Source organism: Silurus meridionalis, chromosome 20 (assembly GCF_014805685.1).
Source record: "Silurus meridionalis isolate SWU-2019-XX chromosome 20, ASM1480568v1, whole genome shotgun sequence".
NCBI classification, from domain to species: Eukaryota; Metazoa; Chordata; class Actinopteri; order Siluriformes; family Siluridae; genus Silurus; species Silurus meridionalis.
Window position 1 is genome coordinate 272501 of NC_060903.1, and position 12500 is coordinate 285000.

The following is a 12500-nucleotide window of genomic DNA, read 5'->3' on the forward strand; positions in this document are numbered from 1 at the left end:
CACACTCGCTCCTTTAGATCCTTTCTGTCCTTGTGTTCCCTTAGAGAGATAGAGAGAGAGAGAATCAGTCACATGATCTAATAACTATATAAACAAGAGAATATTAAAGTGAAGGAATGCAGAACATACAGGAATACCAGGAGGACCAGGAGGACCAACAGGACCCGAGAACCCGACAGTACCCTGAGATCAGAGGAACAATGGGATTCTTCAAAACCATGATGCATGTCAGGGATTCACTGAACTCTGTCTGTGTGTGAGATCTATTCACTTACAGGATCACCTTTACCTCCTGCTGTTCCCTGAGATCCCGGTAAACCTCGGTCTCCTTTCTCACCTGGTTCACCGGGAGGTCCAATCAAACCAATCAGACCAGGATGTCCCTGAAAACCACAAACACACATTAACACACATATTACATTTAAAATGCTTATCGTAATTTTTATGTGAATAATTATATGTTTATATGGTTATCTTCTTCCTCTTCTTCTTCATTTCTCTTCTTCTTCTTCATTTCTCTTCTTCTTTTTCCTCTTTTTCTTCTTCTTCCTCTTCTTCTTCCTCTTCTTCTTCTTCATTTCTCTTCTTCTTCTTCCTCTTCTTCTTCTTTATTTCTCTTCTTCTTCTTCTTCTTTCTCTTCTTCTTCTTCTTCCGCTTCTCCCATTAGGGGCGACACAGTGGATCATCCGTCTCCATCCCGTCCTCTACATCTGCCTCTTTCACACCAACTACCTGCATGTCTTCCCTCACCACATCCATAAACCTCCTCCTTGTTCTTCCTCTTTTCCTCCTTCCTGGTGGCTCCATCCTCAGCATTCTCCTACTGATATACCCCATGTCCCTCCTCTGCACATGTCCAAACCATCTCAATCTCACCTCCTCACCTTGTCTCCAAAACGTCCTACATGCGCTGTCCTCTAATAAACTTATTTCTAATCCTGTCCATCGTTGTCACTCCCATCAAACATCTCAACATCTTCAGCTCTGCTACCTCCAGCTCCACCTCCTGTCTTTTACTCAATGCCACTGTCTCTAATCCATACAACATCTCAGGTCTCACCACAGTCCTATAAACTTTCCCTTTCACTCTCACAGATACTCTTCTATCACAAATCACTCCTGCTATCACTCTTCTCCACCCACTCCACCCTGCCTACTCTCACCACAAATCACAATATCATCTGCAAACAACATAGTCCACAGAGACTCCTGTCTGACCTCATCCTTCAACCTGTCCATCACCACTGCAAACAGAAAAGGGCTCAGAGCCGATCCTTGATGCAGTCCAACCTACACCTTGAACCAGTCTGTCGTTCCTACTGCACACTTCACTGCTGTCACACTGTCCTCATACATGTCCTGCACCACCCTCACATACTTCTCTGACACACCAGACTTCCTCATACAATACCACAACTCCTCTCTCCACCCTGTCGTACGCTTTCTCTAAATCCACAAACACACAATGCAGCTCCTCCTGACCTTCTCTATACTTCTCCATCAACATCCTCAAAGCAAATCATGTGTCTGTGGTGCTCTTCCTCGGCATGAAACCATACTGTTGCTCACAGATGGTCACCTCTTCTCTCAGCCTGGCTTCCACTACTCTTTCCCAGAACTTCATGGTGTGACTGATCAACTTTATTCCCCTGTAGTTACTGCAGGTCTGCACATCTCCCTTATTCTTAAAGATCAGTACCAGCACACTCCTTCTCCATTCCTCAGGCATCTTCTCACCTTCCAGAATCCTGTTAAACAATCTGGTTAAAAACTCCAATGCATCTCTCCTAAACATCTCCATGCTTCTACCGGTATGCCATCTGGTATTCTCCAACCCCTTTCTCCTTCTGCTCTCCTGCACTTCCACATTTCCCCAACATGTCTCTTTGTCTTCCTTACTCTTTCCAGATGTCACACCAAAAACCTTTCTAGCTGTCTCCCTCATCACTCCACAATCATCCAGCACCTCTTCACCAACACCGAATTCCTGTCTGACCTCTTCCCTGAACCTCACACTACACTCTTCCTCCTTCTTCAGTTTCCACTATCTTCTTCTTCTTTCAGTCCTCACTCTCCTTCTCTTCTTCTTCACCTCCAAAACCATCCTACAGACCACCATCCGATGCTGTCTAGCTACACTGTCCCCTGCTAACACCTTACAGTCTCCAATCTCCTTCAGGTTGCATCTTCTACATAGAACATAGTCCACCTGTGTGCACCTTCCTCCACTCTTATACGTCACCCTATAATCCTCCTTCTTCTTAAAATACGTGTTCACCACTGCCATTTCCATCCTTTTAGCAAAATCTACCACCATCTGCCCTTCCAAATTCCTCTCCTTAAACCCATACCTACCATCACCTCCTCATCACCTCTGTTCCCTTCACCTACATGCCCATTAAAGTCTGCCCCAATCACCAATCTTTCATTCCTACGTTCACCTTCTACCACTTCATCTAACTCACTCCAGAATCTTTCCTTCTCCTCCATCTCACAGCCGACTTGTGGAGCATTCCCCTTCACTCTACTACACTTCTACTACCCTTTTTAAAGGCATGACATATATCTGTGTGTGTGTGTGTGTGTGTGTGTGTGTGTGTGTGTGTGTGTGTGTGTGTGTGTGAGAGAGTAAAATACATTTTACCTTTTCACCTTTAAGTCCTGGGTCACCTTTCAGCCCAGGGAGACCAGAAGGGCCCTAAAAACAGACAAAGTCACATGACCACAGGAACTTATATTATAGTTATTTATAAATCTGTTATAAACGCATGTTAAATTACAGAATAATAAATCACATCATTCAGGAGGAGTTTTTGAATAAAAGTTGTATAAAGTAAAATTGTCTCATACCAGTGGACCTGGCGGCCCGTCTTTACCCCCGACACCAGCGGATCCTTGTTCACCCTGTTATGACAGAAATCATAAAAACATGAGTTATATTTATAATTATTCTGATTTATTGCTCAAAGTCAACAGGAAACGTACCACAGGCCCAGGGATTCCTCTCAGACCCTCAGCTCCAGACTTTCCAGGAGGTCCCTGGGGTCCAACAGGCCCGGTTTTACCGGCTGGTCCTTCAGATCCGGCTTCACCCTGCAGGAGAAAGAACCAGAAATAAATCACTGTGACAGATAATTATCTCTCACACACACACAATCAAAATCTGATTCAGAATGTTGTTTCTTTGCTCAGTTTTTACCTTAGAACCCTTTTCTCCCTGCTTCCCTTCAGTTCCGGCTCGTCCGACTGGACCCTGAACCACAAACACATCAAAGGCAAATCTGATCAGCAACAATATTAAATCAGACCAGACTTTTATTTCTCGATCAATATTACATTTGTTTGTAATAATTAGAATCTGTAAATAACAACAAAATCCACTTCCTGTTTAAAACTGTGAAGGACATGACAGTGTATCAGTGACTCACCCTTTTTCCTGGAGGTCCAGGAGGTCCGGCTTCACCTGATGGACCAGGAGGTCCCTGCAGAAACACACACACACACACACACACACACACACACACACACAAACAAACAAATCACATCAGTAAATCCTGTTATTTTTTTCTAAAATCCCACAGTTATTATGAGTGTATAAATGAGCCGTGATGTACCTGCTGACCAGCTTCTCCATTCTCTCCTTTATCTCCAGAAAGACCATCGAGTCCCTGACAAACACACACACACACACACACACACACACACACACACACACACACACTTTACAATCTTAAGAAACACACTTTTAAAACACACTTTCAATACAAATTATTATCAATTACAATTATTATTATTATTATTACAAACTCCTGTGTGTGTGTGTGTGTGTGTGTGTGTGTGTGTGTGTGTGTGCTGCTGCTGATCTCTTTAATTTTATTTAACATTTTATTATTTAACTTACTGAAACCCCGGGCTCTCCAGGTGGACCTGGGTCTCCAGGAAATCCAGCAGGTCCCTAGTAAAGAAAGATCAGAGTGATTAAGTGTTTATTCAGTATTGATTTAGTCTGTATTTTATGTTGATCCTGTGCATCTCTTCTCACATACAGGGTTTCCTTTAGGACCATCATCTCCAGGGGGTCCGCGTGCTCCTGGAGGCCCAGCAGCTCCAGGTGGTCCAGTCTCTCCTTTCTCACCCACCTCACCTTTTGGACCCTAAAAACACAAGAACACCATAACACTGTCACAATCACACCTCATACTCCTGATCTACTTTTATTCGTAAATTTATATCATTATTAAATTCATCAGATTAAAGAAATAAACATAAAAAACTTGATAATAAAAATTAACTCTTATAATACAAAACAAATACTAATAATTATTCTTCAAAATTACTCAACTTATATTATATATATATATTTTTTTATTGTAAGTTATTTTTAGCAGAGAGAGACAATATATACAATTCTGACTCCCACACCCCCAAATTAGTCCTGTACCTTTAAGAAACTTCTCCAAATATCAACTAATTTTTTGTATAAAAGACACCAGTCACAGAATCAACCTCTTCCATTCAAACCTCTCCACCCCTATGAGAAAGACCAAAGAGCTGTCACATGACGTCAGGGATGAAATTATAGACCTGCAAAAGGCTGGAATGGGCTATAAGACCATCAGATTGTTGTCTGGGCCATTTGTTTTGGTCATTGTCATGCAGGAAGACCATCCATGACCCATCTTCAATGTTCTGGCTGAGGCCAGGAGGTTCTCATCCAAGATTCTACCTACCATAAAAATTCTAGACTGTTCATTTCTTTGGGGCAAATTTACAAAATCAGCAGAAAATCAAATAATTATTTCCCCCACTGAAAGTGAACATGTCAAAACTGTGTCCATGTATATACAGTTTCACACTTACCATTGAACCGGTCTCTCCAGGAGATCCTGGGTTTCCTGCTTCGCCTGTCTCACCCTAGAAAGGATCAGATGTTGTGTTTTACAGGAAGTTCTGCAGTGATGATGAGAGGAAATTGTGTATAAAGGATGATGTATGGTGGATGTGTTAGTTATAAAAGTGTATTAAAGCTTCATTCTCAGCATTTAGACAGAATCATTCTGACCTTCTCTCCATTTCCTCCCATCGAGCCGATCCCACCAGGAGGTCCCTGAGCACCCTGCAATAAAAACACCACAGGGCTTTGAAAGCTTTATCTCCATACTGACATGTTCCACAGTCAGTGGGCTTCATATCATTAACATGTTCATGGTAGATGTATAGGGTGAAACACTCACGTCTGCCCCGCTGTTACCCTGAGGACCTCTTGGGCCTGGAGGACCAGGCGGACCCTGATACACACCAAGAAAAAAAATAATCATTAATACAAATAAATAAATAATAAATAATTACATTCATGAAGAGGAGATAAGACTAACCATTGCACCGACGTCACCTGTCTCTCCCTTCTCACCTGGAGGTCCAGGTAATCCCTAAAACAAACATTGTGGATTTACATTTACATTCAATACAAACATCTACATTCTATACAAAACTGTAAGCAAGTAAAGGCTACAATTAACATCCGAGTTTCACAAAAATGATTTACATTGACACCAAAAACCCTTTTTTCACTTTACGCTGTAGTGTAAATGTTGCATGCTGTATGCAGATGAAGAGTGTGGACCTGAAGGCCGACGGGTCCTGGCAGTCCGGGGAATCCTCGAGGTCCTTCATCTCCTTTCTGACCAAACATTCCCTGCTGACCTCGTGGACCAGCTTCACCATCACTGCCCTGATACACACACACACACACACACACACACACACACACACACACACACACACACACACACACAAATCTGCCAATCATTTTCCATTCTTCACCTGTAAAATTTGATCTGATTTTGTCACAGCTATATCTCCACCACTGCTTCACACACATACACACACCACAGATTCCACACTGAACAGTCCATTCTGATTATGTGTGTATTGTGTGTGCTTGTGTTGAGACACTCACAGCAGGACCTGGATTGCCAACTGGACCCTGAAGACCAACTGGACCAGAAGGACCCTAATAATAAGTAGAAAAATAATTAGAATGGTATTAATAAGACATGTACTTGTAATGTCAAGACATGTATATGTGAGGACGTGTGTGTGGATGCGTGTCTGAGGAAGTGTGCATGTGAGTACGTGTGTGTGTGTGTGTGTGTGTGTGTGTGTGTGTGTGTGTGTGTGTGAGTGAAGACGTGTGTATGTGAGAAAGTGTGCACGAGAGGATGTGTTTGTGTACGGACGAGTGTGTGTGAGGAAGTATGTCTGTGAGGACGTGAGTGTGAGGACCTGTGTATGTGAGGATGTGTGCGTGTGTGTTTATGTGATGACGTGGTGTATATGTGAAGATGTTTTTGAATGTGAGGACGTTGTGTATGTGAGGACGTTGTGTATGTGAGGACGGTGTGTATGTGAGGACGTTGTGTGTATGTGAGGGCGTGGTGTGTATGTGAGGACATGTGTGTATGTGAGGCGTGGTGTGTATGTAAGGACATGGTGTGTATGTGAGGCGTGGTGTGTATGTGAGGCGTGGTGTGTATGTGAGGCGTGGTGTGTATGTGAGGCGTTGTGTGTATGTGAGGACGTGTGTGTAGGTGAGGACGTGGTGTGTATGTAAGGAGGTGGTGTGTATGTGAGGCGTGGTGTGTATGTGGGGACGTGTGTGTATGTGAGGACGTGTGTGTATGTGAGGACGTGGTGTGTATGTGAGGACGTGGTGTGTATGTGAGGACGTGGTGTGTATGTGAGGACCTGGTGTATATGTGAGGACGTGGTGTGTATGTGAGGACCTGGTGTGTATGTGAGGACGTGGTGTGTATGTGAGGACCTGGTGTGTATGTGAGGACATGGTGTGTATTGTATGTAGATGTGTGTATAATTTCAGGACACTCACTGATTCTCCCTTGTCCCCTTTGCCTCCTTTCTGTCCAGGCTCTCCGACTTCTCCCTTTAAATCAGAACACACACTCCAGTGTTACACAGAACTCAACATCTTGTTAACTGAGGAAATGTGACACAGTGCTGAAGTTACCTTATCGCCATCCTCTCCAGGTGGTCCCTGAGGTCCGGCAGGTCCTGGAAGTCCAACTGGACCCTGGATACCATCACGTCCGGCTGGACCAGTGGGACCTTTTTCACCCTAAACATCCACAGCACCTTCCACATTCACAATCTACACACTCGTATACAGTCTCATGAAGGTCTACATGAAGTGTGTGTGTGTGTGTATGTGTGTGTGTGTGTGTGTAGTCAAAACACATGTTTATACATATGAAAGATGGATACAAGTGAGTTTGATGATAATGATGAAGATTGTTCAGTGTTACTGCAGTTATTCTACAAATGATAGATTTTTATTCAAACACAGGAAACATCACATTCATATAATTTTTATAAAAGTCACATAAATAAATAAATAAACACAATAAACACTCTTCCTTACCGGGCCACCTTTCTCTCCAGCGGGTCCTGGGAGTCCTTGGGGTCCGTTTCTTCCTGGTACTCCAATGGGACCTCCAGGTCCAGCACCTCCTCTCTCACCTGGAGATCCCTAAAACATCAACACACACACTATTCTTCATCTTTATCATCTTCTTCCGCACATTGCTGTGTTTTTTGTTTATTAGTGTAATTATTTCCTGGTTTAGTGCAGCAGCGGCTCTGTGAACATCTGATGTACTTACATTTGGACCTGGTGGACCTGGAGGACCTTCACCACCTTTCAGACCTCCTGGCCCCTAAAACAGAAAAGCAGATAGTGTGTGTTTATGTCACAGCCATGATACTGTTCTGGATCAGTTTATACAGATTTATCTTGTTCTTACTGGGGTTCCTGGGAGACCTCGCAGTCCCATAAATCCTCGGATACCAGGAGGACCGACCTTTCCGGAAGGACCCTGAGGTCCTGGGTCTCCCTGACGATGGAATAAAGATTATATTAAAGGATATTTCAAACATTTATACACCAATATTAATAATAATAACAACAATAATAACAATAACAATAATAATTATTGTTGTTATTATAATAATAATGATGCTTTTTGTTGTTTTTTCCTTACCTTTCCACCCTCTTTGCCTGCTGCTCCAGGAAGACCATGCTCTCCAGGGGGTCCTGGGGATCCAGGGTGTCCTCGCTCACCTACAGGTCCGGTTTCTCCTGTAGGGCCCTTCAACACACACACACACACACACACACACACCAGGTTACAATTACAAAATCAATAATAATAATAATAATTTATATAATAATAAAAACATAAAGAATATATTACTATAGTTTTTTATTATAGCATATTATATACTTTTATTAATGTATTTATATTTTTATTATATGAAACAAATCCAATTCATATCAACTGAATTAAATTATAATAAATTCTATAAAATGTATTTATGGATTTATTTATTTATGGTTATAAATTTCTTATTCAGTTTGTTTCCTTCTTTTGCATCTTACCTGTGGACCCACGACTCCTCCAGGGCCTGGGGGACCCGTCTTCCCCTGAAAACCCTTTAATCACAAACACATTCCCATATTACATTCAATTCCACATCAAATAAACACCATTTATTCCGTTAATTATGAGCAAATAGCCAATTAAAGTCTCACTCTAGCGACTGGATAAACAATGCTAAGCTAAAAGCTGCAACTGTGGAATCATTCAGCAGGAAGAATCTCACAGCAACAAACTGGAAATTAGTGCAGGATCATCAGTATGTGTGTGTGTGTGTGTGTGTGTGTGTGTGTGTGTGTGTGTGTGTGAACATTAGCATACAGTTTCTCCTCGCTGTCCTGGGTGTCCTGGCAGTCCGTCTTTACCAGGAGGTCCCTGTGAGCACACACACACACACACACACACACACACACACACACACACACACACACACATAATAATAATAATATTAATAATAATAATAACAACAATAAATATGAACAAGCATTTTCCACAGTCATGTAATTTAGCTTACTAATAAACTAGCATGCTAACCAGCTAACCAGCAACATATAAAAATAATATTGGAGTTTTCATTATTTCAGATTCTTCATTTTTCTCTACATATAACAGTTATATATGAGTTATAACAATGTGCTAATAAAATAGCTAAATTACTAGCATGCTAACTTGCTAGCACAGTGATATGGAACGTTATTATGAGTGTATAAATTACGTACATTAGGCCCTTTAGGTCCTGGCATCCCGACGCCCCCCTGAGGGCCTTGAGGTCCCTGCAAAGAAACACAACCCACACAGTGATGAAGTGATAAGTTTTACATAAAGGAGAAAATAAACCCTGCAGTGATAGTGAAGATGCTCACTCTTTCTCCAGGACCACCAGCAGCACCATCATGTCCCGATGTACCCTGTGACGAAAAGCATTTATATCAATCAATCAATCAATCAATTAATCAATCAATCAATCAATCAATCAACCAATCAGAGTTCTAAAAGTATGGAGGAGCTTCTGACCTTGGCTCCTGGTTTTCCTGTCGGTCCTCTCGCACCTCGACTCCCACGAGGTCCCTGAACACACCAATCCCCATCATTAGCATTAGCGCTAACCTTTAGTTGTGTGTGTGTGTGTGTGTGTGTGTGTGTGTGTGTGTGTGTGTGTGTACCGTGGGACCACGCTGTCCTCTCGGCCCGGATTTACCAGCGAGTCCCTACAGAGAGAACATGAAATTAGCACCAAAGCCCAAACCCCTGAGTTGCAGTATCTCTTTATTTTTGCAGTATCTCTTTATTAATTGTGCAGTAATGGCACATACTCTCGCTCCTTTTTCTCCGTTGGCTCCAGCAGAACCAGCGAAACCAGAAGAACCCTGTGGAACCATAAAGAGTTTTTATTTTAATTGAGTGAAACGCAATAAAAATCAGGACTGATGAAATTCAGGTGTTTGTGATGGTTTTACCTTTGGACCCTGTCTCCCAGGATATCCAGGTAATCCAGGAACTCCCAGTTTACCCTACACACACACACACACACACACACACACACACACACATGCGCACACAAACACACACACACACACACATTCTGTAAGCTTTATACATAAGAGAAACCAGCTTGTTTTTTAATTACATTTTTTTTTAATGTTGACCTTTTCTCCAGCGAGGCCCATGGGTCCAGCTTCTCCAGATGGTCCGGATTTTCCCTTCGGTCCCTCGGGTCCATCTTCTCCTCTCACCCCAATGATTCCCGGTTCTCCCTGAAAATTCCAAATAAATAATTTTTTTTTTTTTACAAATCTACATGCCTTTGTCTCCCTCTAGTGGCTGCAGCAGGAAATGCCAGCCTTCCTCTCTGTGTCTGTTCTCTACATGGCTCTCAGATTTTACGGCAGGGTCTGAAGATGTTCATTATAAACGCACACTAACAACAGCTCACGTTTCTCATGTGAACAGTGGAGGAGTGCTTTTATCATAAAAATCTGATCAAATCCAGACAACATGAACATGTCTTTGTATACAGTATTTCTGAACATTATCACTCACCTTGTCTCCTTGGAGTCCCATATCACCTTTAAACCCGGGAAAACCATCTTCACCCTGCAAAACACCACAAACACTTTATTAATTTCTCCAAACACACACACACACACACACACACACACACACACACGCACACACACACACACACACACACACACACACACACACACACACACACACAGAGAACTAAAAGCCAGTAGTGCCCCAGTACACTAAAGCAGCAGAACAATGTAACTTGAAATAAATTAAGTAAAAAAAACTACAGAACTTCAAAAAGTACAAACTGCAGAGTGCAAAATTATAATTTTTTTATTGTATTTTTATTTAAAAAAAATAATAATCTGTACGCTGCACCTGCAAATACAGACCTGTAGCACAATGCTCTGCTCACATCTAGTGGTGAGGAACGGTTTACTACTATACTTTTGATTATTACTATTATTATTATTATTATTATTATTATTATTATTATTATTATTATCGTAATTATTATTATTAATAATAATAATAAAAACGATAATAATAACAACTCTAACATAGTAATGTAACATACTATTTTCTCCACATTTCAGGTATAAGATCATTTTACAGTTTATTAAAATATTATTTTACATTCAAACTGTTAATAATGTTATATGTTTTAAATAAACAAAGACAAATTTAATTTAATATTAAAATAAATATACATTAATATGAATCTTACTGTATGTTTTTTTTTACACTGTTATTCATGGCATTAGGGATTAGGAATATTTTCCATGTTAGGGGAACAGTGCCACCTAGTGGTCACGAATTATGTTATTACCAAACACTGGGGAGATTAAATGTAATTAATCAGCAGAGAGAAAAGAGTTGGTTTAAAAAACTGCATTACTGCTGAATAAACATCATTACATAATCAATAAAGTGACACACAATATGGACAAACAATTAGTGTTTATCTTCCGTGAGCTCCTCACACCAATCTCACGGAATTCTTAGCACCTCACTAACACATGGTTCATTACAGAAACTGAAGAAAACAAACCTTTTCTCCTTTATCACCTCTTAACCCACGAACACCTTCAGCTCCCTAAATGCACACGCACACACACACACACACACACACACACACACACACACACACACACACACACACACACACACACACACACACACACAAACACACAGAGAATAAAATTTGTAACTTGTTTCTCAGCAGTTTAACAGTGTGGAAATAATAACATGATGAGTGTAATGGTGAGTTTACTTTGACTCCGCGAGGTCCGGGGTAACCAATCAAACCCATGGGTCCTGGATGACCCTAAAGAAAACATTTCATTATCACTATATACTCAAAATCAATTATAACAGCAGAGTGTTACAGAACACAAGTGAGGAGTGTTACAGAGAGGAACGTTACAGAGAGGAACGTTACAGTGAGGAACGTTACAGTGAGTACTGTTACAGTGAGGAACGTTACAGAGAGGAGTGTTACAGTGAGGAATGTTACAGTGAGGAACGTTACAGTGAGTACTGTTACAGTGAGGAACGTTACAGTGAGGAGTTACAGTGAGGAGTGTTACAGTGAGGAATGTTACAGTGAGGAACGTTACAGTGAGGAACGTTACAGTGAGTACTGTTACAGTGAGGAATGTTACGGTGAGGACTGTTACAGTGAGGAATGTTACAGTGAGGACTGTTACAGTGAGGAGTGTTACAGTGAGGAACGTTACAGAGAGGAGTGTTACAGAGAGGAACGTTACAGTGAGAAATGTTACGGTGAGGAATGTTACGGTAAGGAGTGTTACAGAGAGGAATGTTACAGTGAGGAGTGTTACAGTGAGGAAAGTTACAGTGAGAAATGTTACAGTGAGGAGTGTTACAGTGAGGAACATTACAATGAGGAGTGTTACAGTGAGGAATGTTACAGTGAGGAATGTTACAGAGAGGAACGTTACAGTGAGGAGTGTTACAGTGAGGAATGTTACAGTGAGAAATGTTACGGTGAGGAATGTTACAGTGAGGAG

The 12500-nt window shown here is 41.4% G+C and overlaps 1 protein-coding gene across 1 annotated transcript in view; it reads right to left on the bottom strand.

Moving 5' to 3' along the window:
* col11a1b (collagen, type XI, alpha 1b) overlaps window positions 1-12500 on the bottom strand; it is a 60806-nt gene that overhangs the window by 7181 nt on the left and 41125 nt on the right. The window contains exons 27-61 of the mRNA XM_046876746.1: window positions 11741-11794; window positions 11519-11563; window positions 10495-10548; window positions 10101-10208; window positions 9912-9965; window positions 9768-9821; window positions 9618-9662; window positions 9469-9522; window positions 9318-9362; window positions 9174-9227; window positions 8776-8829; window positions 8457-8510; window positions 8059-8166; window positions 7822-7911; window positions 7681-7734; window positions 7440-7547; window positions 7029-7136; window positions 6891-6944; window positions 5961-6014; window positions 5625-5732; window positions 5377-5430; window positions 5236-5289; window positions 5064-5117; window positions 4862-4915; window positions 4048-4155; window positions 3903-3956; window positions 3616-3669; window positions 3430-3483; window positions 3201-3254; window positions 2987-3094; window positions 2852-2905; window positions 2646-2699; window positions 276-383; window positions 130-183; window positions 4-39 (exon numbers count right to left, since the gene is read on the bottom strand). Coding sequence (XP_046732702.1) covers window positions 4-39; window positions 130-183; window positions 276-383; window positions 2646-2699; window positions 2852-2905; window positions 2987-3094; window positions 3201-3254; window positions 3430-3483; window positions 3616-3669; window positions 3903-3956; window positions 4048-4155; window positions 4862-4915; window positions 5064-5117; window positions 5236-5289; window positions 5377-5430; window positions 5625-5732; window positions 5961-6014; window positions 6891-6944; window positions 7029-7136; window positions 7440-7547; window positions 7681-7734; window positions 7822-7911; window positions 8059-8166; window positions 8457-8510; window positions 8776-8829; window positions 9174-9227; window positions 9318-9362; window positions 9469-9522; window positions 9618-9662; window positions 9768-9821; window positions 9912-9965; window positions 10101-10208; window positions 10495-10548; window positions 11519-11563; window positions 11741-11794 — 2313 coding nt within the window. The remainder of the gene's footprint in view (window positions 1-3; window positions 40-129; window positions 184-275; window positions 384-2645; window positions 2700-2851; window positions 2906-2986; window positions 3095-3200; window positions 3255-3429; window positions 3484-3615; window positions 3670-3902; window positions 3957-4047; window positions 4156-4861; window positions 4916-5063; window positions 5118-5235; window positions 5290-5376; window positions 5431-5624; window positions 5733-5960; window positions 6015-6890; window positions 6945-7028; window positions 7137-7439; window positions 7548-7680; window positions 7735-7821; window positions 7912-8058; window positions 8167-8456; window positions 8511-8775; window positions 8830-9173; window positions 9228-9317; window positions 9363-9468; window positions 9523-9617; window positions 9663-9767; window positions 9822-9911; window positions 9966-10100; window positions 10209-10494; window positions 10549-11518; window positions 11564-11740; window positions 11795-12500) is intronic.